The sequence below is a fragment of the Engystomops pustulosus genome, chromosome 6 (genome assembly GCF_040894005.1).
Source record: "Engystomops pustulosus chromosome 6, aEngPut4.maternal, whole genome shotgun sequence".
In the NCBI taxonomy this organism is placed as follows: domain Eukaryota; kingdom Metazoa; phylum Chordata; class Amphibia; order Anura; family Leptodactylidae; genus Engystomops; species Engystomops pustulosus.
The window spans coordinates 72,508,579-72,530,882 of record NC_092416.1 but is presented as its reverse complement, the minus strand read 5'-3'; the positions used below and the strand labels follow the sequence as shown (position 1 = coordinate 72,530,882).

General features: G+C 41.6%; 1 protein-coding gene across 6 annotated transcripts in view; it reads right to left on the bottom strand.

Moving 5' to 3' along the window:
- GRAMD1B (GRAM domain containing 1B) overlaps window positions 1–22,304 on the bottom strand; it is a 168,516-nt gene that overhangs the window by 144,657 nt on the left and 1,555 nt on the right. For all 6 annotated transcript variants that reach the window (XM_072156518.1, XM_072156521.1, XM_072156519.1 and 3 more), the window contains exons 2-3: window positions 15,278–15,410; window positions 13,304–13,857 (exon numbers count right to left, since the gene is read on the bottom strand). In XM_072156518.1, coding sequence (XP_072012619.1) covers window positions 13,304–13,665 — 362 coding nt within the window. In that variant the 5' untranslated portion in view covers window positions 13,666–13,857; window positions 15,278–15,410. The remainder of the gene's footprint in view (window positions 1–13,303; window positions 13,858–15,277; window positions 15,411–22,304) is intronic.

The window sequence follows — 22,304 nt, the reverse complement described above, 5'->3', positions numbered from 1 at the left end:
TGCATTTCTGTTGATTTCCGCAGTAATAAGTGGCAAGTCACTTTTTTGTTGTAGATAAAAAAAAAGTTTTTCCTATGTAGAATTTTCATTTTGGTGCTATTTGATTATTTTACAAACAATCCTAAAAAGTGCATGTGCCATATATTAAAGATACTTGCCTATTCGTGGTCAACAGTGGTTGGCCAAAATGAAGGTATAGCACAACGGTGAACTATTGATGTGAGATGGAAGAGATTCTCAACCAGAACTATACGGATACAATTATTTGCCAATACATTTTTTTATTATTATTTTATATTCAGTGAAAACTGATTGATTGGTAGATTTTCATAGATGGTCACAAGTTATAAAAATAAATATTCCTGAGGCATAAAGATTCCGAAACTAAAGCACATTTAACAATAAAATTACAAAACCTCAAAATCACCACAAATGTCACCTGCAGGTTTTCCCATGTTTAGCAAAACAAAACATTTTAATATGCATGAATGAATAAACCTTATATTTGGAGCACATGGATGCTTCCATGAAGTACATTAGATTATACTTTGACAGATAATTACAAGCAAAAAAAAAAAAATGTTGTGGGGTTGGGGAACAAAGAGGAGCCAGCCGTTCAAATGGTTCTGCCAAAAACCTGGATGCAACATTTGACAGTTTATGTACCACAAGTTCTGTTAAGTCCAGCCTAGGGTTCTGCTATGGCCTGCACCGGACACAAGCTTTAACAAATGTGCCGGGCTGAGGAATCCTCAACCTGGCCCACTTGGCATGATGTAGGGGGATAAAAAGTTGCTATTCCTTGCCATTTACCAGGAAGCACGACTTCTTCATAGCTCCTACTTCAGAAAGTTGACGTACAAGTCATGATAAATTCCCCTTCATATGTTAGTCATTGGGAGAAAAGGAAATAGACATGATAACATGGTCAATTAGGAGAAAATCCTGTGAGATGAATGAGAGTGAGGCCCCTTCCACACTTGCGTTGCAGATCACGTCAGAGTTTGATCAGGGTGCGATCAGGGTTTGGTCAGTGAAAAACGCACATTTTGCATAAGAGTTCAATCAGTTTTCAGTCAGAGTTTGTTCAGTGTCTCAGTTTTTCACGCGCGTTTTCAATGCAATTTCAATGCGTTTTTCATGCGCAGATAATGCACGTGAAATGGACTCAGGACTGAGCTCTATCTTTTCTATGGCAATTGATGCGTGAAAAACGCATTGCACTTGCAAGTGTCTCAGAGTGCAAAGTAGTGTAGATTTGTACCGTGTTAGCCATGGAGAGCAGAAGAAGAGTGAAGAAATCAGGCGATACCTTTTTGAGGCTAACTGAGTATATTTGATGGTGAGCTTTCGAGAATACTAGTTCTCTTCGTCAGACATGATGCAATGCATTTTTGATGCATCTCCATAGACTTGTATGGTGCATTTTTCATTCGCGTGACTTGCAAAAGTAGAGCATATCGAGATTTAAACTCGTGTTAAAAAAAATGCAAGTCTGAAAAGACCCATTGATTACAATGGGTCAGAGTGCAATGCAAGTTCTGCACGTCAAAAGCACGCGCAGAAAACGCGCATGAAAAACGCAAGTGTGAAAGGGGCCTTACAGTTTGAAGGCATTCACACGGCTGTTTAGTCTAACTTTGCACCTCCTTCTAGTTGCCTTCGTTGACCATAGAAAAATGCTCAAAAATTATGGAAAATTTACAAATATTTTGTACACACATTTTCTCACTAAACCATGCCCTTTCAAATCCTCATCCCTTTTGTGGTACTCTTCTTAAAAGGAAACCTACCAGTTGATCCCGGCTGAAATTACCTCTTCACACCACCCTCTCGGCTCTTTACCACTGACCACATGACATATTTTGTTTAGGGACACAAACCGATTTTAGGCAAAAAAAGAATTTTATAATCTATAGAAATGTGGCTTCGGTGCTTCACTTATGTCACACTGGCAATGCCACGCACCTCTGATACTTAATTATGCACGCCCAATCATCGTTGTGCTCCTCCTCCTAGGACAGAGTGGCGTCGCCGGCTCATGGCACTTCTCGCGCAGTCACTGAATCTTGCGCACCCGGCCGCGACACATTGCAGCCCTCTTTCGTTTTTGCGTTTTCATTTTTCACTTGCCACCTTCAAAAATCTATAACTTTTTTATTTTTCCATGCACAGAGCTGTATGAGGGCTTATTTTCTGCGTAACAAATTACACTTCAAAATGGGGGTATTTAATATTCCTTGCCATGTACTGGGAAGTGGTAAAAAAAAAGTCCAAATGCAGTGAAATTGGTAAAAAAAACGCATTTGTGCCGTGGGCTTGGATTTTTTTACGGATTTCACTGTATGCCCCAAATGAAATGTCTACTTTATTCTTTGGGTCGGTACGATTACAGAGATACCAAATTTGTATGGGTTTTAAAATGTTTTCATACATTAAAAAAAATTAAAACCTCCTGTACAAAAAAATTGGGGGGGGGGGGGATTTTGCAGTCTTCTGGCGCTAATAACTTTTTTATACTTTGGTGCACAGAGCTTTGGGAGGGGTTATTTTTGGGGGATTTTGATGACATTTACAATGTTATCATTCTTAGGACTGTACGACCTTTTGATCACTTTTTATAGAATTTTTAATTTTTTTCAAATTGCAAAAAAGTGCCATTTTTTCGATTTGGACACGATTTTCCGTTACGGGGTTATAAATGTAGTGAAAAACCGTTATTATATTTTGATAGATCGGGCATTTTTGGACGCGGCAATAACTAATTTGTTTATGATTTTTACTGTATATATATCAGTTCTAGGGAAAGGGGGGTGATTTGAGTTTTTAGGTTTTTTTATTATTTTTTTGTTTACCTTTTTAAATTTTTACTATTTTTCAGACTCCCTGGGGCAGTGGTGGTGAACATATGGCACTGGTGCCAGAGGTGGCACCCGGAGCCCTTTCTGTGGGCACTCAGGCCATCGCTCCAGGACAGAGTTCACCAAACAGGACCAAATCCATCAAATCTTCCAGCTGTCCCAGGCAACTTGGAGAGAAGCTATAATGAAAGTCTGAATTTGCCCTCCTTCTTTCAATTGTATTGGTGGCCTCAGGCAGCCGATACAATTGAAAGAAGTGGAAGAACAGGTAGCAGTAAGTTACTGCTTAAAATGCCACGTTGGCACTTAACAGTAAATAAGTGGATTTTGGTTGTAGTTTGGGCACTCTGTCTCTAAAAGGTTCACCATCACTGCCCTAGGGTACTTTAACCCTAGGGTGTCTGTACGATCCTATAATACTACAGTGTGGCAGTATATGTGGATTTTACTCCTCATTCATTACAATGTGCTGTATATCTGAGGCTACCATGGTGAAGGATCGCCGCTCCCCGATGTTGCCACGGGGAGCGACGATCCTCGGATAGATGGCGGCGATCAGTGGGAAAACACCAGTAAGCCTTTGGTAGCCTAAAGGTAGCCTAGGCAGCCTAGGCTACCTTTACCAGGCTGGAGAGGATAGATAGCTGCATTAGCAGCCACATGAGGCAGACTTCTGAAGGTAGATGTCTGCTTGGGGTCTGGTCTACACACAGACACCTGTGCTTCTATGAAGCTCAGCAGAAAGAGACCTTCTCTTCCTCTGTCTTAGGAAGAACTCTCTGGAACTTTCTAGAAACAAGGGATTTTATAAACTCCCTTTGTGAGGTGGCAAGCTCATAATCCAACCAGCACTCTCTTTACATTGCAAGCATAACAGTACATCTCATTGGTTGCAAGAAATACATCTTCCTTCTCAGGCAGATATTTAAGATGCATTACCATTTCCAGACCCTGGAGTTCCCCCTACGTTGATCAGGACGTAGAGAAAACCCTAGTGAATGGAGATGTTGATTTCGCAACACTTGGTTTGCACTGTGTTGGCAGGGGTGTTGCAAATAGACCAGAGCAGCCCCAACCGGTGGCTCGATTCTGATAGACTCCATGTAAGGACCAACCAGAAGTGATATCACTTAGGCAACAGAAAGCTACACAGTACGCAGCAATGTGCATGGTGTTTAGAAAGTCTTGGCTCCCTTAGTCAGTGACTCGGACTCGAAGAGACATCTGCTTTCTACTTTAAGAAAATCTTCCATTTCATGCATTATGAACCAAACATACATTGACAATGCTGTAGCTACACTGATGCAGCATATCTTGTTCAAACTGAGCTGAGTGGTTTTGCTGAAAATCTAATTATAAAATTATGATAATGAAGCCCTCTCACTCCTTTGCCTGGGTCAGTGCTTTTCCTCTCACATTAGTTATGCAATGCACCAGAGAATGATGTAATCACCGTGTTATCCCCGAATGGCAGAAGTAATCGATCGCTGCACCATCCCTCAACTGCTGTGTATGAGTGATCCAGCTTAGGTTGATTAGACTGTTCAGAAAACTTTGTGTAATGTGTAGGGATTAAACAAGATATGTGCCTGCATCAGTGTAGCTACAGCCTTCTCAAGGTATGTTTGGTTCATAATTCATGCAATCAAATGGTAGATTTCCTTTAAGGCCCCATTCACACGATCTTAGAATTTCTCTAGTCTTGTATTTCTGTGCCTTAGCAATCTGTATATATGTGACGTTTTTCATCCGTATGCGCACCTATGTAACTGTATCCATACCTTATCCATATAAAATACAGTGGGCTGGCAAATGATGGATGGCTGACAGAATGCACTTCCTATTGGTTCTGGCCTCCCTGGATACTGCATGTATAAATGACAGCATAATATACGCAGCACATATGCTTCACTTTTTTTTTTTTTTTTTTTTTTTAAACGGGGGCATACGGAACAGAAATACTGGAAAAAATAGGCCATGCTCTATATGTTTTTAACAACTTGCTCATGATATGGTGGACAATACAAATGGATGGATGAAATGCCGATTGAAATGAATGTGGCTGTATGATACCCATATGAAAAAACAGTACGATACAGGTAGCATAAGGCTGTTTTCATACATTTGTGTGAAAGAGGCCTAACACAGTAAGAACATTAGCATTTATTTCTTGGACTTGTTCTGCAGGACATTCATGTTTGTGTTAGTATACTGCAGATCTTTCACTGCACTCATACACAATCACCAAGAAGAGAGTCTTTACAGATAACTTTAGCTGAAGAGAGTACCTCAAGCTGTTGTAATTTAAAACACGTATCAAAATTCTGTTGTAAACAAATGGAAAAATCTGGCTCCATGTCTTCACGTACCTTCTTCCAAAAGGGCGTTCAATAAATAAAACTACAGAACTTTATACATTGCAGCTGCAGAGACTAACTTTACCTCCTCCCTCCCAATGTTCTATTAATCATGGTCACCCATCAGTAGATCATGTTAACAGGTATGTGTACTACACATGAGCAACGTATATATTCATTCTTTTAATGTAGACTGGAGGGTCAATTTAGGGAAAGAGAAGTCGGTCACCGCTGCTCTGCAGGTCAACAACAGCTGGGGATGGAAGGGTAACATGCTCTTCTTACAGTGAGCTGGAATGAATTATAAACTGTGATAAGGACAGGTCTGCAGAATGATTACTGCTCTGACCTATATTCACAACACAAAGCTGTCATTTCTCTCTCCAGCTGGAATAGAAAATGAACAAATCCAGGTAAGGAAAACAAATCAGAAATGTTACAGGGCTTCCTACAGAGAAGCTGCCACTATACATCAGGTTAATGGTAAAATCAAAACAGAAAATTTGCAATACATTTAAAAAGGCCATGTACTAGTATACTTACTGTTTTCCACTTTTAGAGGGCAAGTCAGAAAATTTTTACAAGAATGAAGGTCTGTGCGGGATCCTGCACTCTATACAGGGGCGTTAATAAAAGTTGTAAAATATCTGGGGCTCCCAGATGCAACACCTCTGGCAATGCATGGGATAGGTGGGCGTTGCCAAAAATGACTTTCTTCACGCCAGAAGCTACCTGGTGGGATTGATCACCTCATGGGAAACTTAGTAATTGCAGCGTGAAGCCACTGCCTGGTAAGGCAAGAGTTAACATGTGAAATGTTATTAACCAATGATATGATGTGTTCTAATTGTAAAGCAAGCTGGAAGCTGATTGGAGAGCGTTTCCACCTCACTAGGGGAGTATAAAAACCCCTTGTAGGCGAGTGCATATGGTCAGTCAGTTCAGTCTTCAGTTCGAGTAAGCAGAGGAAAGTGCAGAACCTGTCTGTGCTGCCCAAGTCAGTGTCACACTACCAGGAAGCAGAGGTGTCTCAGGGCAGTTGCCCGACATATTGGGCAAGTCAGGAGACTAAGCCCGAGAGCAGAGGTCCACTGTCTGGACTCAGCTCCATCTACCAGCGCAGCCTGAAGTTGGTGCCAGGCTGTGAGCAAACCTTCCTGCGGATCAGCTATCTCCTACCAGTTTTCCAGCCTGCTGAAACTGCTGTTGATGTTAGGCCATTACCTGCTGGTAATGATGTGCAACTTGCAATATTTGCTAAAATACTCAAATTCTGTGATCAATATGTTGTTCTCCGATGCCTACACCAAAAATGGATAAAGTGGCAAATGGATAACCCCCAGTGAACAATGTCCTGATCACACAAGCTAGCTATGGCCACACGATCAAGACAGAAGCTTGACGTGCCTATGAATACCAGGGAGAAAAGTATGTCCAACATTGTGCACAGACTTCTATTGAAAAACAAGATCCATATTTTTAGTATTAAGAGAAGTACCAATTACCAAGGGCACAAATGATGTGCAAGAGAAAGTCAAGGGTAGCCAAGTAGCATTGTGTCTACACTATTTAAGGACCACCAAGCTTGAAGTAAAGTGTGCCACAAATCATTTGTTGATTACCTGTGCTTAACTTTATATGAACATCAATGGCACCTGTGTGCATTGGTGCTGTCCGTGTAATAGAAAGGAAGTGGTCAGTGGTATCATTACACTGCCTGCATCCTGTAAGAGAAGAGTGGTCTCGGTCAGATGAGAAAGCTGCAGGAGCGCAAGGAGGGGAATATTACCGTAATTTTATTTGGTGTTTACTTGCCACATTGCTGGGGGATGGGTGCAGTGTAAAAATTCAAAGGTTGGTACTGTGCTACAGTTATGCTATAAATCAATGTGGAAATTCAAAGAAATAAGAAGACCAGTACGGAAAGAAAACAGCTGCACCTAAATTTTAACATTGTAGCCCTGGTGTGCAATTTAATAATAATTCTTTATTTATATAGCACCTACAGATTAAGCAGCGCTGCACACAGCTTGCCAAATCGGTCAATTTATTTATTGCAGCAAGTGTCTGCCAATGGTATCAAAATACCTTGTCCCAATCCTGTAGACTGGCCTAAACCAGTCCTGGTTTATGGAAGCCAAGTTGGGTCTAGCCATACTGATACAGACACGGAATCTGGGAAAACTGTCAATCACAAATTAATGTACTTATTCACTCTGGAATCCTAAAATAAATCTGGCACTTTTAAGTTTACAGTGTCTGTTAGTATATGTGATCGAATGACTCAACCATCCACCTTTTTTTCCTTTCATGGGGGAATCTCATATTGGTTTTGGGTTAGTCATCAATAAATATCTCACAGGGCACCTGCATGGAGCATGTGCCAATTACCCAGCCGCACCTGTACATGCTATTTAAAAGAACAACAAGTAGCGGTGGACCCAGCAATTAATGTATACCACAAGCTGCCAGGCTGCACCATGCAGTGCCCTTACAATCCTTCCACAGTGCTATATTAATTAGCTGGAGTCTAATTGGCCTTAGGGTGTGTACACCTGTGGTATAGAAACAAGATGGTAAACGTCTGATACATAAAGAAGAGGAGACGGAATAAACATTATAATACAGTATAAAGTATTTTATGTAACTGTTGGTACTATAACAATAAGGAAGAATTATTATCTAAAAATCAGAGCACAAAATTGCAGGAATAAGTGTTGAAAGAAAAATATAACCAGCCAAAGACGCATGCAAGTTCGTTTTTATATCTGGCACCAAACAGGTCATTAAACCAGTTCAGCCCTGTATAGTCAGCCAAAAGGACAGAGTAGGAACAACTTAATACAGAGATTAAATCCCTCTCTTTTTGGGCTGAGAGTATTATCCTTCTACAGAGCCATGTTAGACATTTAAGAAAGGTTTTACAAGAGCTATCAGCATCTATGCACAAGACCCCAAAGAGCAACAAGAAAGCCATCTGTATGATAGATGCTGCAAACAACCAACGCCTGCCCCCCAATGTAGGGCCTGAAAAATTCAAATAACCCAACATGCTTTTTCCATCATTTTTAGCATTGCAGGACTTCCTCTGTAAGGGTGTCTCCCTCTGGTTGTAATCAGGCCACGTTCACATGATGCATTTAAAAATGCACATTGTAGGGAAACTCTTCTCCACCCCTGTGACTACTTAAAGGTTATTTCTATACGACTTTTAAAGTTCTTTTTATGTACAAAATGTAGAAAGTCCCAATCACCATTATACTGTAGGTAACAGGTAAAAGTCTAAATCCTAATGACAGGTCCCCGTTAAAGGAAACCTACCACTTGTAGTGGCAGGTTTCCGATGAAAATACCGGGCACCAGCTCAGGGTGAGCTGGTGCCGGAGCTTATTTTAGTTAGTGTTTTAAACCGCGGTATCGCGGTTTAAAACACTTTTTAAACGTTGTAGCCGGCGCAGGCAGGTACGCGCTCGGCGCTTACCGTGCACGCGGCTACATAGGAAGTGAATGAGAGCCGCGTGCACGGTAAGCGCCGAGCGCGTACCTGCCTGCGCCGGCTATAACGTTTAAAAAGTGTTTTAAACCGCGATACCGCGGTTTAAAACACTAACTAAAATAAGCTCCGGCACCAGCTCACCCTGAGCTGGTGCCCGGTATTTTCATCGGAAACCTGCCACTACAAGTGGTAGGTTTCCTTTAAATGAAAAAGTGATTTTCATTAATCAAAATAAAATAAGAGCATGGGCCAGTGAAGGAAAGGGGAAGTTCCCAGTGAAATTTATTACAAGTGCTGTTCTTCTGAAGGCTGGTGAGTACAGCAAGTAGAGCACTGACAGCAGGCACAGAATGTGTGTAAACACAGATTGCAATGGTATCAGCTTACAGAAGCGTAACGTCTATTAGATTCACATCTACTAATAGCCTCTGATGACACATGTATAATCAGATAGATTAAGAGTTTAGCTACAATGTGCTAGATCACAAAATCATAAAAATACATGGGCTGTATCTCAAACACCTCCAATACCAGCCCATTAGTACTTGTATAAAAGGGAATCTGTCAGTAGGTTTGGCCTCTGGACGCTGATAGAGTTTAATACAGTGATAATCAGGGTCACCATTATGGGGGGGTCTAGTAAGACTGTGTTAAAGGGTCCCCCCATTTTCCAATCTAAAGGGGGCTCTATGGGCTCACAGTGGTACCCACTAATCCCCCCCCCCCATACCCAGGCCATGAGTCTTGAAAAAAAAAAAAAAAAAAAAAAAAAAGGTATACTCACCTTCCAGCTTCTACTCCCAGTTCCTGCGGCTCCGTCTGCTCTTCGGGCCTGGGCGCATCTCTATGATGCAGCGTTGTCGCAGCCGGATGTCGTCATAGTGTATGAGCTGTGCGAGCCCTTACACCATAACGTCACTCACCTGCGGCACTACCGCATCATAGTGTTTCGCCCAGGCCAGAAGAGGAGAATACGTAGCCGCGGGGTCAGGGAAAAGACACCGAAGGCAAGTATAGATTTTTTCTTTTCTTCAATTGGGCCCTGCTGTGGATATTACATTAATAGGGGGGAATTTATGTAAAGGGGGGTATCTGGGATGGACATTTCATAAAAAAATGGGTCACGTGGGGTGAACATTTCATTAAAGGGGAGGCATCTGCTGGAGCTTTTGATATACTGAGTGGTTTTGTGCAGTAGAGTAGGGTCCCGTCAAAAAGAATCTAGTTTGTCATGGCTTAAAAATGTTTTGGTAATGGACTCCAGTGTGCGTGTGTGCGGGGGTGGGGGGGGGGGGGGGGACACAAAAATCTTCCAGTAAGGGCCCCAAAATTCCTAGTGGCAGCCCTGGTGATGATGCAGAGATGTCAGCCCTCTGCACCATGCTTATGCCTCTAGTGCTGCTTTGTGTAGCAGAGCTTGCAGGTGTTTGGGACCAGATCAGTAGTTTAGGGGCCCAAAATTTTCTGACAGCAGCTTTTTAAAGAAATGATCTCCAGATACAGCTACAGAGAAAGAAGGTAGAAAATGTAGCACAGGTCAATATAACAAGGCACAGGTTATTATCTTTTCAACAAACTTCAGAAATTATTAGCAGACGTGAATATGAGACACATTGCAATATATCTTTTCAGATGAAAGTGTAGCTTTCTCCACTTACATTGATTTTATTATTTTCCTTTTCTTACCACTGTGAAATATCCCCTGAATTCCATCTCGCTAACAAGACAAGCAGAGAATCACTAAGGTGTCAAATTATTTAAAGTCTCTATGCACATAAGGAACACATAAAGATCTGTGTTGCACAAAGTATATACAGGCAGGAACTAGATCTTTATCTGCAGCTATCACTTCCAACTAGATCTTCACCTGCCAGTGTTCCAGCTCACAGAACCACAATCCTTATGTGGTCTGAAAAATGAGAGATTCTTACATTTTTTGACATATTTAAATTTATTAAGATTTTTATAACATTAAAAGAATCAGAGGGGGAGGGAAGGGAGGTAAAACAATGTGAAAGGAATCATGGATACCAAGTAGTGTCCAATATGGGGGGTTTACAAATAAGAGTAACAACAAATTTCAGTTTGAAGAGAAGATACAAAGCAACAATAAAAACAATAAGAGAGATTCTTACATTTAATATGACACCAAAAGTTCTATAGGTACTTAAGATTGAAGCATCTGTGGAAACACTCACCTTACCGCTTTGAAATTTGACTCATCTCAGGCAAATTATGATTCTTTGCTCATTTTCACATGACTTTGGAGGACATTGCACATAAAAGAGGGAATTCTAGAAAGGATATATCATACCCTACCAGAGGGGCAACTTAACTTTAGGGGGTGCAGAGGTTGTAGTTGTACCTGGGCCCAAGAGATTTAGGGGGCCCTTATGGTGTCACTTTCCCATATGAGAAGACTATTACTATAAACCATACATTATAGTCGGGGCCTGGCACAGACTTTGCACTGGGGCCCATCAGCTTCTAGTTACACCAGTGCAGAGGGGGCTTGTAGTTTAATGTGGCAAAAACAGTGACAGTGTCCCATCAGTCCTGCCTCAATAGTGATATGTGATTGGCAAGCTCGAGAGTTTTCAGAAATCTCCAGGGCACCACAGTACTGGAACAGATCTCACAATCTTCTGCGGTCACTGGTCACCTATAATTAGGTCGTCTGAGGTATATGTTCAGATTGGTTTATAAAACAGCAGAAGCCGAGCCATCCATACATATCATCAGTGTTTTGTCAATGAAAATTGAATACTGACCCATTCATGTCTATATGGCAACACATGTCAGTTTGCCATGTATCTGATCTGTTCTATTCAGCCTGTCCTATGCATCTGTGTTCTGTTAGACAGTACACAGGGGATATCAATTGATAGAAAATAGTAATGGACAATAAACTATAAATGTAAAACTGAAAACGTAGGGAACATTTAGCCTCGGGGTGTATTCAACAGTTTATTTGGGTTATGGTTTAAACAGCTTAACACTGTATATTGTTTTTTTCTTTTTCTTACAGTAAATAAATGTGTGTCAACTCTAAAATTTAATTACTTCACCAAAAACCACATAGGTTTTTGTGCTTCTAAATTCAGGTTTTTGCAGGCAGTTTTTAAAAGCTAAAACCAGATGTGGATGATAAAGGTGAAAGACAGGTTACACTCTTCTACTGGGTTTTACGTTCAAATTTTTACATTTTATTCATTTAACAATGAATAAAAGAGGACCGCAAAAGTAGACCTTTCTAGGTACAATGTAGTTATTCCTTTTGAACTAAAAATGGAATTCTTCTCTTTTAAACACATGTATCATAGTTTATACGGTTGAAAAAAAAAAAAGACACTTGTCCATCAAGTTCAACCAAGGAAGGGAAGGGATTGCATGAGGAAGGGCTTTATGGGAAGCAATTCTATATAACATAACCATCAATGTTCCTTGGGTGTAAAAAGGCATCTAGACCCTTCTTGAAGCTCTCTGCTGTCCCTACTTTGACCAGCGCCTGAGGCAGGGTATTCCACAGATTGACAGATCTCATAGTGAAAAATCCCTGTTGCCTCTGGTGATTAAACCTCGTTTTCTCCAGATGGAGACAGTGAACCCTTGTCTTTTGATTTGATTTAACCTGGAACAAATTACCACCATATTTTTTGTGTGGACCATTCAAATATTTATATAAATTAATTATGTGCTCCCTTAGTTGTCTCTTTTCCAGACTAAATAAATCTAGTTGTTTTAATCTTTCCTCATCACTGAGACCCTCCATACCCCTTATTTTTGTGGCTCTTCATAGTACCCTCTCCAACTCCAGGGCATCCTTTTTGTGAACCGGTGCCCAGAACTGGACAGCATATTTCAGGTGAGGGTGAACCAATGCCTTGTACAGTGGTAATATTGCATCCCTATCCAGAGAGTCCATACCACTTCTGATACATGATAAGATCTTGCTGGCTTTAGAGGCAGCTGATTGACATTGCATGCTGTTATTTCATCTATGATCTACTAGTACTCCCAGGTCCTTCTCAACAAGGGACTCTCCCAGATTTACTCCCCCAAGGACATATGTTGCATGTGGATTATTAGCCCCCGAGTGCATAACTTTACATTTATCCACATTGAACCTCATTTGCCAAGTGAATGACCAAACACTGACTTTGTCCAAGTCACCCTGCAGCCTATGAACATCAGCAGAGATCAGCAGCATACCAATTTAGATGTCACCAGTAGCACACCAGGCTATCCCTCATCCACCCCCATCAAGAAGAAAGCAGTTCAAGAAAGTTTCCCAGTGTTTCCATGGGATTACACTAGTGATAGTGGTGACTTGTTGCTATGGAGACAAAAAAAACCCTAAATTAGCATCCTCAGTAGGAGAGTCATTTCCCGTGATCTCCTCAAGGGAAGATACAGAAAGGCTAAAGGCAGCACAGCTGGACCACACTCATAACAAGGCACAAGAGAGGACTAAAATAGGCATCATGCCAAGTCCCTTGTGTAAATTGTGTATACAAGAGTGGGCACATCTAGAACACAAACCCCTGAAAAGAGACATAATGTATACCAAATACTGCTATAGAACTTACCTGCTCCCACTGTTTCCCAAAACTTCCATTTCACTGGTCTCCTTTCCACTCCCCCAACTTTTCAGCCTGAGTCCATGTCGCCTTGGAGAGGTACTAGGTGTGGAAGTGTTAGACAGTGCACTGTCCTCATCGCTGGATGGAGTGATCTCTATAGATGGGAGCTGTAGGTACTCCAAGTTTCCCGAGCAATCCAAAGTCTCTGTATTCTCCCGGTTTCTTGCAGACTTTGAACGCCTCATTCTAAACCGCCTACGGCGTTGGATGGGGGTGTTGCTGGTGCCCGTAGCTGAAGGGCTGTCGTTTAGATGAGGGATCTGCAGTTCTGGAACCTGAAGGGTCTCATTTAATTCAGCAGCCAGCATTGTGGAGCTCCTTTCCAAGCAGACCAAGCACTGGAGAGCCAATCACACAAGTTTCCGGGTATCACTACTATAAGACTGACAGGAAGCGCCTTATCACAGCTGTAAGCTTCCTCTGATCGCAAGTCTTCTGCTCTGAACTGACTGGAAGCGCGATTTCATGAAGCTCAGCTATAATCGACCCCTCAGGAAAACCTGCAGGCAAGAGTAGAGAAGTGAAACAAAGGTCTGACGCCATGCACATAACTGAAGAGACAAGAAACGAAGCAGAAGATACAGATATTAAAGCCGCAGAATTGGTGGCAGCGAGGGGGGGGGGGGGGGTCGCTTGTGTCTCTATGGAAGAGATACCAAATGCAGAAGCAGCAGCTGCCAGTGTAACCTAAGCTCCTCAGTAGCTAGACACTGTGACACAGGAAAACTCAGAACAGAATAGATGTAACTTAGATAAGCAGTAACTTTACACACCTGCCTATTGTCCTGGAGCACCGAGAGACATACAATAAACAGGCAGCAGCCGCTCACAACACCAAGCAAATCCAGATGAGATACAGAGAAAGAACAAATGAATACGGAATTAGAGACAAATCCTGCATCTATCCTTACCGGTCTCTACCTGAATGGTGGCAGCAACTCAGCGTTAAATATCACCACTTTAAAGGGGATGTGAAACAACATAACAGATGAAAGTGTAACTATAACTCCCCCTAGTGAGGGGCTGGGGGGCTGCAGAAATTACACTGTAGGCTGCGATATGGGGGCTGATGCTAGTAGCAGTGACAATGATCGACATTACTACATAGTAAAATGTTGTTACAGCCCATTTCTGGAAAAAGGATACTATGAAATGACTATGTAACTGGTTATGTATCCGCATACAGCCAGATAAAAGGTATGACATAAAAGGTATGACTGGACATCTACCTATAGTAAGTTTTTAGATCCTAAATGCATTTTCCTAACTCTTAAAAGTAGGTAGACATCACCTGTAAAAACCACATTTTACCAAGTTTTACTTGGTAAAATATCCACCAAACAGCGCATTGTAGCTTCCTAAAAAAAATGTGATCATTTGAGAAAACAATACTGGCCACTGAGTGAAATGAATGACAGTGAAAAGGCTAATAAGAACCTTTATAATATATGTGCAACACTGGGGGATGTGATAGCTCCATGTAACCAATGGAAAATAATAAGAGGTATCAATCAAATCCAGAAATAAAGCAAAAAAAAAAAAAAAAACATACACCTAAAACACATCAAAGACCATTCATTCTGCTGTGACGACTGCTCTGATGTAGCACCGGTACTCTGCCGCTCCTCTTCATTTCTATTTTGATTTTTTTTTTTTTTCATCTCCATCCATCAGAATGCGTTTTTTTTTTTTATTTCTGTTTTGCTACAGAACACACATCTGCCTTTCATCTGCAACATGATTCATGAATCTTTCAGATCAGACTGGAGAACTAAATCTTTCCTATAATGCATAAACTTCTTAAAGCAACATGACCTAATTTTTTGCTTCCGCTGAGAAAGAAAAAATATTGGTGGAATAAAGAAGACATCACTTGATTTACAATAGTTCTTTGTATAGAATATGACATTTTGTACTCACCTTTCTATGCCTAAAGCCCGTCTGTCTACATAGGTGCACGCTCTGGTTACAGGTGAAGGGACGGGCTTCATAGGCTGTAACTTTCTTTGTCCAATCCTCAGACTGTAGTCCAGGACTTCCAGGCATTCCAGGGCTGAGCAATAAGAGGAAAAATAACATTCATTAGTCCTGGAATTTAAAACTGAAACGCAAAGAAAGCGGTCTCCATAGAAACACCTCATTCTGAGTAACCTGGGGCAGCGAGATCACCCTAGAGCGCAGTTTTCTGGTGCTATTCTTGGGCTGACCGTTTACAGCATACAGCCCTGAAATGATGTGAGCATAAGCAGCAAAGATCTCAAAGTTTCCATCTAATAGACTATGTATACATTTTGAATATATAATTAAATTATATTTAAAGAATTAAAAAAAAAAGAAAATCCACAATGATTAATTTTATTTCATCATACGCAAGATGCAGGATGTAAACAGATCAATTAGAAAAATGTGAATATGACTCCAGAAATAAAAGGTCGCGGTGGCCATAGCAACAACTAATTATAATTAATAATGCTTCTCCAAATTGCAATAGAGCTTCATTTATATATGAATCAACTTTTAGAGGAGTACACAAGATGCAGTTCTCATAAGGGCTGGAAATAAAATACAGCAACTGTAGAGATTGGGAGGGTCTTCACGTTTATCAAATTTTAATGGGGTCCAACAAATAAAAGCTCCCTTATATGCCTACCATTTTCAATGGGAAGCACAGATGGACTGTGCTGTGTGGTTGGCAGTATTCCGCTTATTGTGTAGTGTGTGGCCACATGCAGATAAGCCCCATAGTAGAAATCTTCTCCTTGTGCAAAACCATGCACAAAACGCCAAAATAGGCCAAGGCTTATATTTTCTAAAGATCCACAACACAAGTTTTTGGATTAATTTAGAAGTCCATTTGGAATTCAGCTTTAGGAAAAATAACTGTAAATCCGGTATGTGTAGAAAAAGCATGGAAGGATTGGCAATGGGAGGGGGGGGGGGGGGGCGGACGACGACATTCCCCTCCTCCTCTACCTATTAGATGTCAGTGATATTTATTCAGTTTTTTCATCTTTATTGTTATATATAGCCCATGGGCATAAATTCCATGATGTACTGAGGCAATATTTTTATATGATACTGAGTGTCAATGTAGGGATATTAATAGCTCATCATGTGAGATAGATTTATGTCAGGCTCTGGGTAGTGGACTAATTAATATTTATAAAGGGGAGGTAGGATGGGATGCATTATATCCTGTACCATAGCTCACTCCATGGCTTTGTAGTGTATGCTTTTTTTATTGATTTAAATGCATATCAAATAAAATCTTTTTTATTTTTATTGACATTAGCTGTTGTTGTGGTCTGTACACATCATTCTGTATACTTATTTGTGTACTGGGAAGGTGTGGAGCGGAATTGCTGCACACATTGCCAAAAGTTGATAGCACACAGACAAATTCATTTCCAAGGACTCATACACAAGGTTGTGTTATCAATGGGAGCTGACTGGTGAGCTTCTAAACTCAGAGTAGCTCCTATTCCTTTCCCAAAATACCTATGATGGACAGGCTGCAAACAATGGGTGGTGGTGTGCAAGTAAACTCATGCCCTATCTACATGAATATTTGTAGCCTGTGTACTTTACTGACTGCACATGATCCTACTTACCTATAAGGTCCATTGCCTATGCTCAAGTTTGGTCAAATAATCTCGCTCTCTGGCCTGCAAAATTTCCTGGACTGGTCCTAGAATCACTGAACCGAGTTCAGTTTCGTGATTTTAGATTTGGTCCTTTAAATCCTTCAACAATGTTTGGTCGTTGAAACAAACTTGTTTGTGAGCAACGGACATTAAGGATATGCATTATCAGGGTTTGATCCATTAAAACTATTTTTTTTCTTTTCATTAAATCCATACAGATCAGCGATGGTGAACCTTTTAGAGACCAAGTGCTCAAACTAAAAAAATTCAAATTATGACTGAAGCTTCTGCAACACCCCTGCCATTGCAAGGCAGAGGGGTTGTTGCGAATACGTCCCAATATGTAGCTTGCAACCTGTGTGGAGTCTGATCAACCCCACAGCAGGTCACTACACAACACGGTTAACACTGCAACGGTAGATCCTGCCTGGTAAGGCAGGAGTTAATTGTTTAACGTGATGTCATTCCATCAGCCAATCACAGCTGTTATATTGTATTGTAATCTGGGATGCAATTGGAGGAGTAACCACCACCTGACCAGTGGGAGTAATAAAACCCCTGTCAGGAAAGTTCTAGAGATGAGAAGACTGGTGTTAATCCAGTCAGGTTAGTCTGACAGGAGTCAGTCAGAGGAAGACTGACAAGAGTCAGTCAGACAGACTAGTTCAGTTGGTCTCTGAGGGAGACCAGTACAGTGCAGCCAGTACACCAGATCAGACCAGTCTAGTCAGACAGAGGAGAGCCAGCTGATTTCCTGAGCAGCTCTGAGGAGTTAGTGAGAGAAAAAGAGGCATCATCCTACCTTCAAGGGTGATATCTGAAGCATCCTACTAGGACACAGCTATCTCCCAGCCTGCCCTTGCATCCAGGCTGGTGATCAATCCCTGTGGTTCCCTCTCCAAGTGCATCCCCAGCATTTTCCTATTTGTCAAGATTTGTTTGGCACGTTATCCACTGTTCCTGTTGGTTCCAATAAAGAACTGTAAGTTGCTTTTAGACAACGTCTGCCTCCGTCTGATCCCTGCTACTACGGCTGTCACCATCACGGGCACCCTATCCATCACAAAGGGACTCATACTCCAGACCCGAAAGGATTGCCCCAGGGAAAACCCCTATAACAGACTCTCCCTCATAATTTCTTGGCAACGCCACCTGCTGGAGACCTGCCAGGCTGTTGGACAGCCCTCCGGTCCCCATACCAAGCACCGTGAAACTAGCGTGGCTAGGCCGCAACCGCCCCAAGAAGAAAAGACTAGGCCCCGGTGGGGGATGTTGCACTTCCATCCAGGGTCTCCTGAACATGAAGAATCAGGGGACCCAGAGCAGGTGTTCTAATGATAATACTGCCTTGTTCACACCTTTCCCCCCCCCCCCCCTTCTGTAGTCCCAGGCAGCCAAGGATCTGTCGAAATAGAACTTTCCTTGGACTACAGGAGGAAGCAATGAGTCCTGTCTCACAAATTCAGTGATATGATGATGACCTGGGTGCCCACAGAAAGGGCACGGAGTGTCACCTGTGGCAGCTATGAATTGTTGTGTGCATTTAATTTAATAGCAGTCTGATGGACTCATTAAAGGGAACCTGTCACCAGGGACCTCATGTTCACTAAAGACAGGTTGCAGAAGCCCATGACACCTGCAGTGCAAAAATGCATCTCTGCCTTTTCTTAGCATTTGCATTACAATATAACTGTGTGTTTTAACTTTCCTTGCACCCTGACAAAATCCTGGCGTAGTCACAGGGGCTGGGCTTTGGTTTTGCCGCATTTAAAAAAACAACTTGTGATTTGTCTGTATTATTCACTCCTCAGATCTTAGCCCCCACCTTTCTGCTCCTGTACAGCTCATCCCGGCTCCACTGATGTCAGCTCACCAGGCTGTGACCTCTGTGAAGGAGCAGGAGGGAGGAGCTATACAGGAGCACAAAGGTGGAGGCTAAGATCTGAAAAGTCTGCAGCACAGACAAGTCACATGTTGTTGTTTTTTTTAAATGCATCCAAACAAAAGCCCAGCCCCTGTGACTACCCCTGGCTTTTGTCAGGGTGCAAGGTAAGTTATAACACACAATTATATTGTAATGCAAATGCTTAGAAAAGGCAGAAAGGCAGATTTGCACTGCGGGTGTGATGGGCTTCTGCAACCTGTCTTTAGTGAAAATAAGGTCCCTGGTGACAGGTTCCATTTAAAGGGTCTTTCCTGGTATACCAGAAAACTTCGGAAGGTGGTGGTAGGGGTTGATGTAAAAAGATAAACCTTACTTACCCTGTTCCAGCTCCCATATCCAGGGGTGCTTTTGTGTCTCAGGGGTGTCACAGAAACATCAATGAATGTATCCATGATACACGGGAGTATGACGCTCGCTAAGCCACTGAACCTCAGACATTCTTGCAACTATCAATGTTCACAACTTAAAAGAACTAATTAAAATAGCAAAGCGACTGTGATTTTATGATGATTCACAATCTGTCATGAGTCACGTTACATTCAGTGATCTCATGCTACTTTATTAGGACTACTTTGCTTCAGGTAAAAAAGTGGAAAGACTTTACAATCCTGAAAAAATTCAGGACAACATAATAACATTCTGACGTGCATATCTAATTCTGCAGAGTATTCTATTTATGCATTGAAGTGGATTTACTAATACAATTGCATATGAATTCTTACAAAAATCTGGAATATATTTATTGTTAGAGACCCTTTCAGCACTTAACAATTCAATCAGGCCTGTCGTATTGGAAAAAAGTAAAAGCGTGACCCAAGGGGGAAAGATTGTGTATCCAAAATTTGTGGATTTATTTAGCATAAATTAAGCAAATTAATTGTTGTTACCCAATTAAGAATAGACAGTATAAAGATGCTCTCAATTGTACACCAACCAATTTGATTATAAAACTAGTCTTGTATAATCTTACATTATCAATATATTACACAGGAATGGTAAATCAGCCCCTAACTGAACACATTATGGGGAAAGCTGCACCTTTATATTTCTGCAACTATAACACTCTCCATCTTTGTTTAATGCATCCATTATCTACAGTAAAAGAAACCATTAAAAGCTGCATAGAAAATGTGTCACAAATTCAGACATATACACTATTAAAGTACTCATCTAAATCCTGTTTGATGCTAAAGTACAGACTCTCCTCTTTTAAACAACACCAGAACAGTGTTTCTATGTGCCACAGTTAAGAAGATGTAGGCATTTGATACGTGCCCACCACCTGCCTGTCAGCTGAAGGCTTAGTGTAGAAGGATGTGCAGGGAGACAGGGCTGACAGTTTCAGAAATGCATGCACATTGTGCATCTGTAGCTGAACCTGGGGAAATCTCAGATGTGATGAAATAAAATAAAATTTATATATGTAAAGTGGCTTAAAATATATCATCATTTAAAGTAGAAGTAAACAGAACTGCAAAAATTGACCTGGACATTCAGGTAAAAATGATCCTTGCTCATGAGAGGGTTAAAATAAAATATTACTCTTTACATTCTCTTTTCCCCTTGATTCCAGTGATGTGGCTCCTGTCCTTGCTAGTCTCTGTATACAAGGCAATAGCGAAGACATTACATTGATGGCATGACTGTGGAAGTGCAACACCCCTGCCAACGCATAGGCAAGGTGGTGTTTTGCGAATAGTGCACTTTCCATCTTCGGAGCTGTTAGCTGTTAGCTTCGGAGCTGTTAGCTGATCCCCTCTCTAGGAGGTCTCTAAATACTGGAGAACTCAGTAATTGCAGCTTTAGCCACTGCAATGTGAAATGTTGCTGTCCAATAAGAATCTCTATACTATTGCAAAGCAAGCTGGAGAGTGTTACCACCTGACCAAGGGAGTATAAAAACCCCTGGTGGGCGCGAGCACATGGTCTGTCGGTCAGAGACTCCTTCTTCACTGCAACACCCAGTGTCCTAATACCAAGAAGCAGTGTCTCAGGCCTCTACCTAGCACCTTAGGGCAAGTCAGGAGACTTAAAGGGGTATTCTCGTCTGGGCATTCACATTCAGTTTGATAAATCTGCCATATATAAACATTTCTTCAATTAGATGTTATTAAAAAAAATGTTCCTGTGTGAAGATAATTTCTCATAAATGTAGTTATATGGTCCCTTAGAAACAAGACTGCCGTGTCCGGGAGCTACTGCATATCCTACAGCCGTCCTGTGGTAATGGATGCTGAATCTTGGTGGTCCGACAGGACTCTATAGCGCATGTCCAGCGCTACCGCTGCCAAAATGTGATGTGGTCGTAACCGAGGAAGCTATCTCGTTTCTAAGGGACAACATGGCTATGTTTATAGGAAATTATCTTCACACAGGAACATTTTTTTTTAATAACATCCAATTGAAGAAATGTTTATATATGGAAGATAAGTGAGACTGAATGTGAATGCCCAGACGAGAATACCCCTTTAAGCCTCAGAGCAGAAGTCCCCATCTGAACTCGACTCCATCTTTACCAGCCCAGCATGAAGCTACTACCAGGCTGCGTGCAATCTTCCTGCGGACCAGCCATCTCCATCAACCTTTCAGCCTACTGAATCTGCTGCTGTTTGGCCATTGTCTGCCATTTAAAATTGAATAAAGAACTATAAATTGATTTGCAGAACATGCCTCAGTGTAATCCCTGGAATAGGCTGCATCACCATCACAGGCTCCCCATCCTCCACCATCCAGGGACTCCTATATACACCTCAGGAGTTGCCCCAGGGAGAAACCTATTGCATCAGCCTCTCCGTCCATATTTCTTGCACACACCACCCGCTGGAGACCTGCCAGGCTGTAGGTCCCAATACCAAGCACCGTGACCATAGTGTACCCAGATCGTCTACAGCCACCAAAGAGAGGCTAGGCCCCAATAGGGGATGTTGCAGAAGCTTTTCACTGGCCTCAAAAGTGACTGGCTGTGATGGGATGACACTGTAATAGAGAAAAATGTATAGCCTACGCTGCAACTGGAAAGTGTTCAGCATGTAAATAGAAAATGGTGAATACCATGTACAGGCTACTTATGTGGAAGCATCGGCTTTGTTGAAAGGAACATTGGACAGACGACTGAAGCCTTCAGATCCAGTTTCATCATCCTAGTTGGTATCCAGTAATGAAGACTTTCTATGGGAATGAATCCATAGTCAGCATCAGCAGTTCATTTCTAGGTGCGCTACACACAACCCCAAATAGATGACTGGCTTACAGTGACATCTGCTTGACTTCCAGTGACCTCAAACAGATTTACAGTAGGAGAAAATGATTGAATTATTTGGATCCTCACTGCTCATGCATTATGCTGAGCTTATGGTTA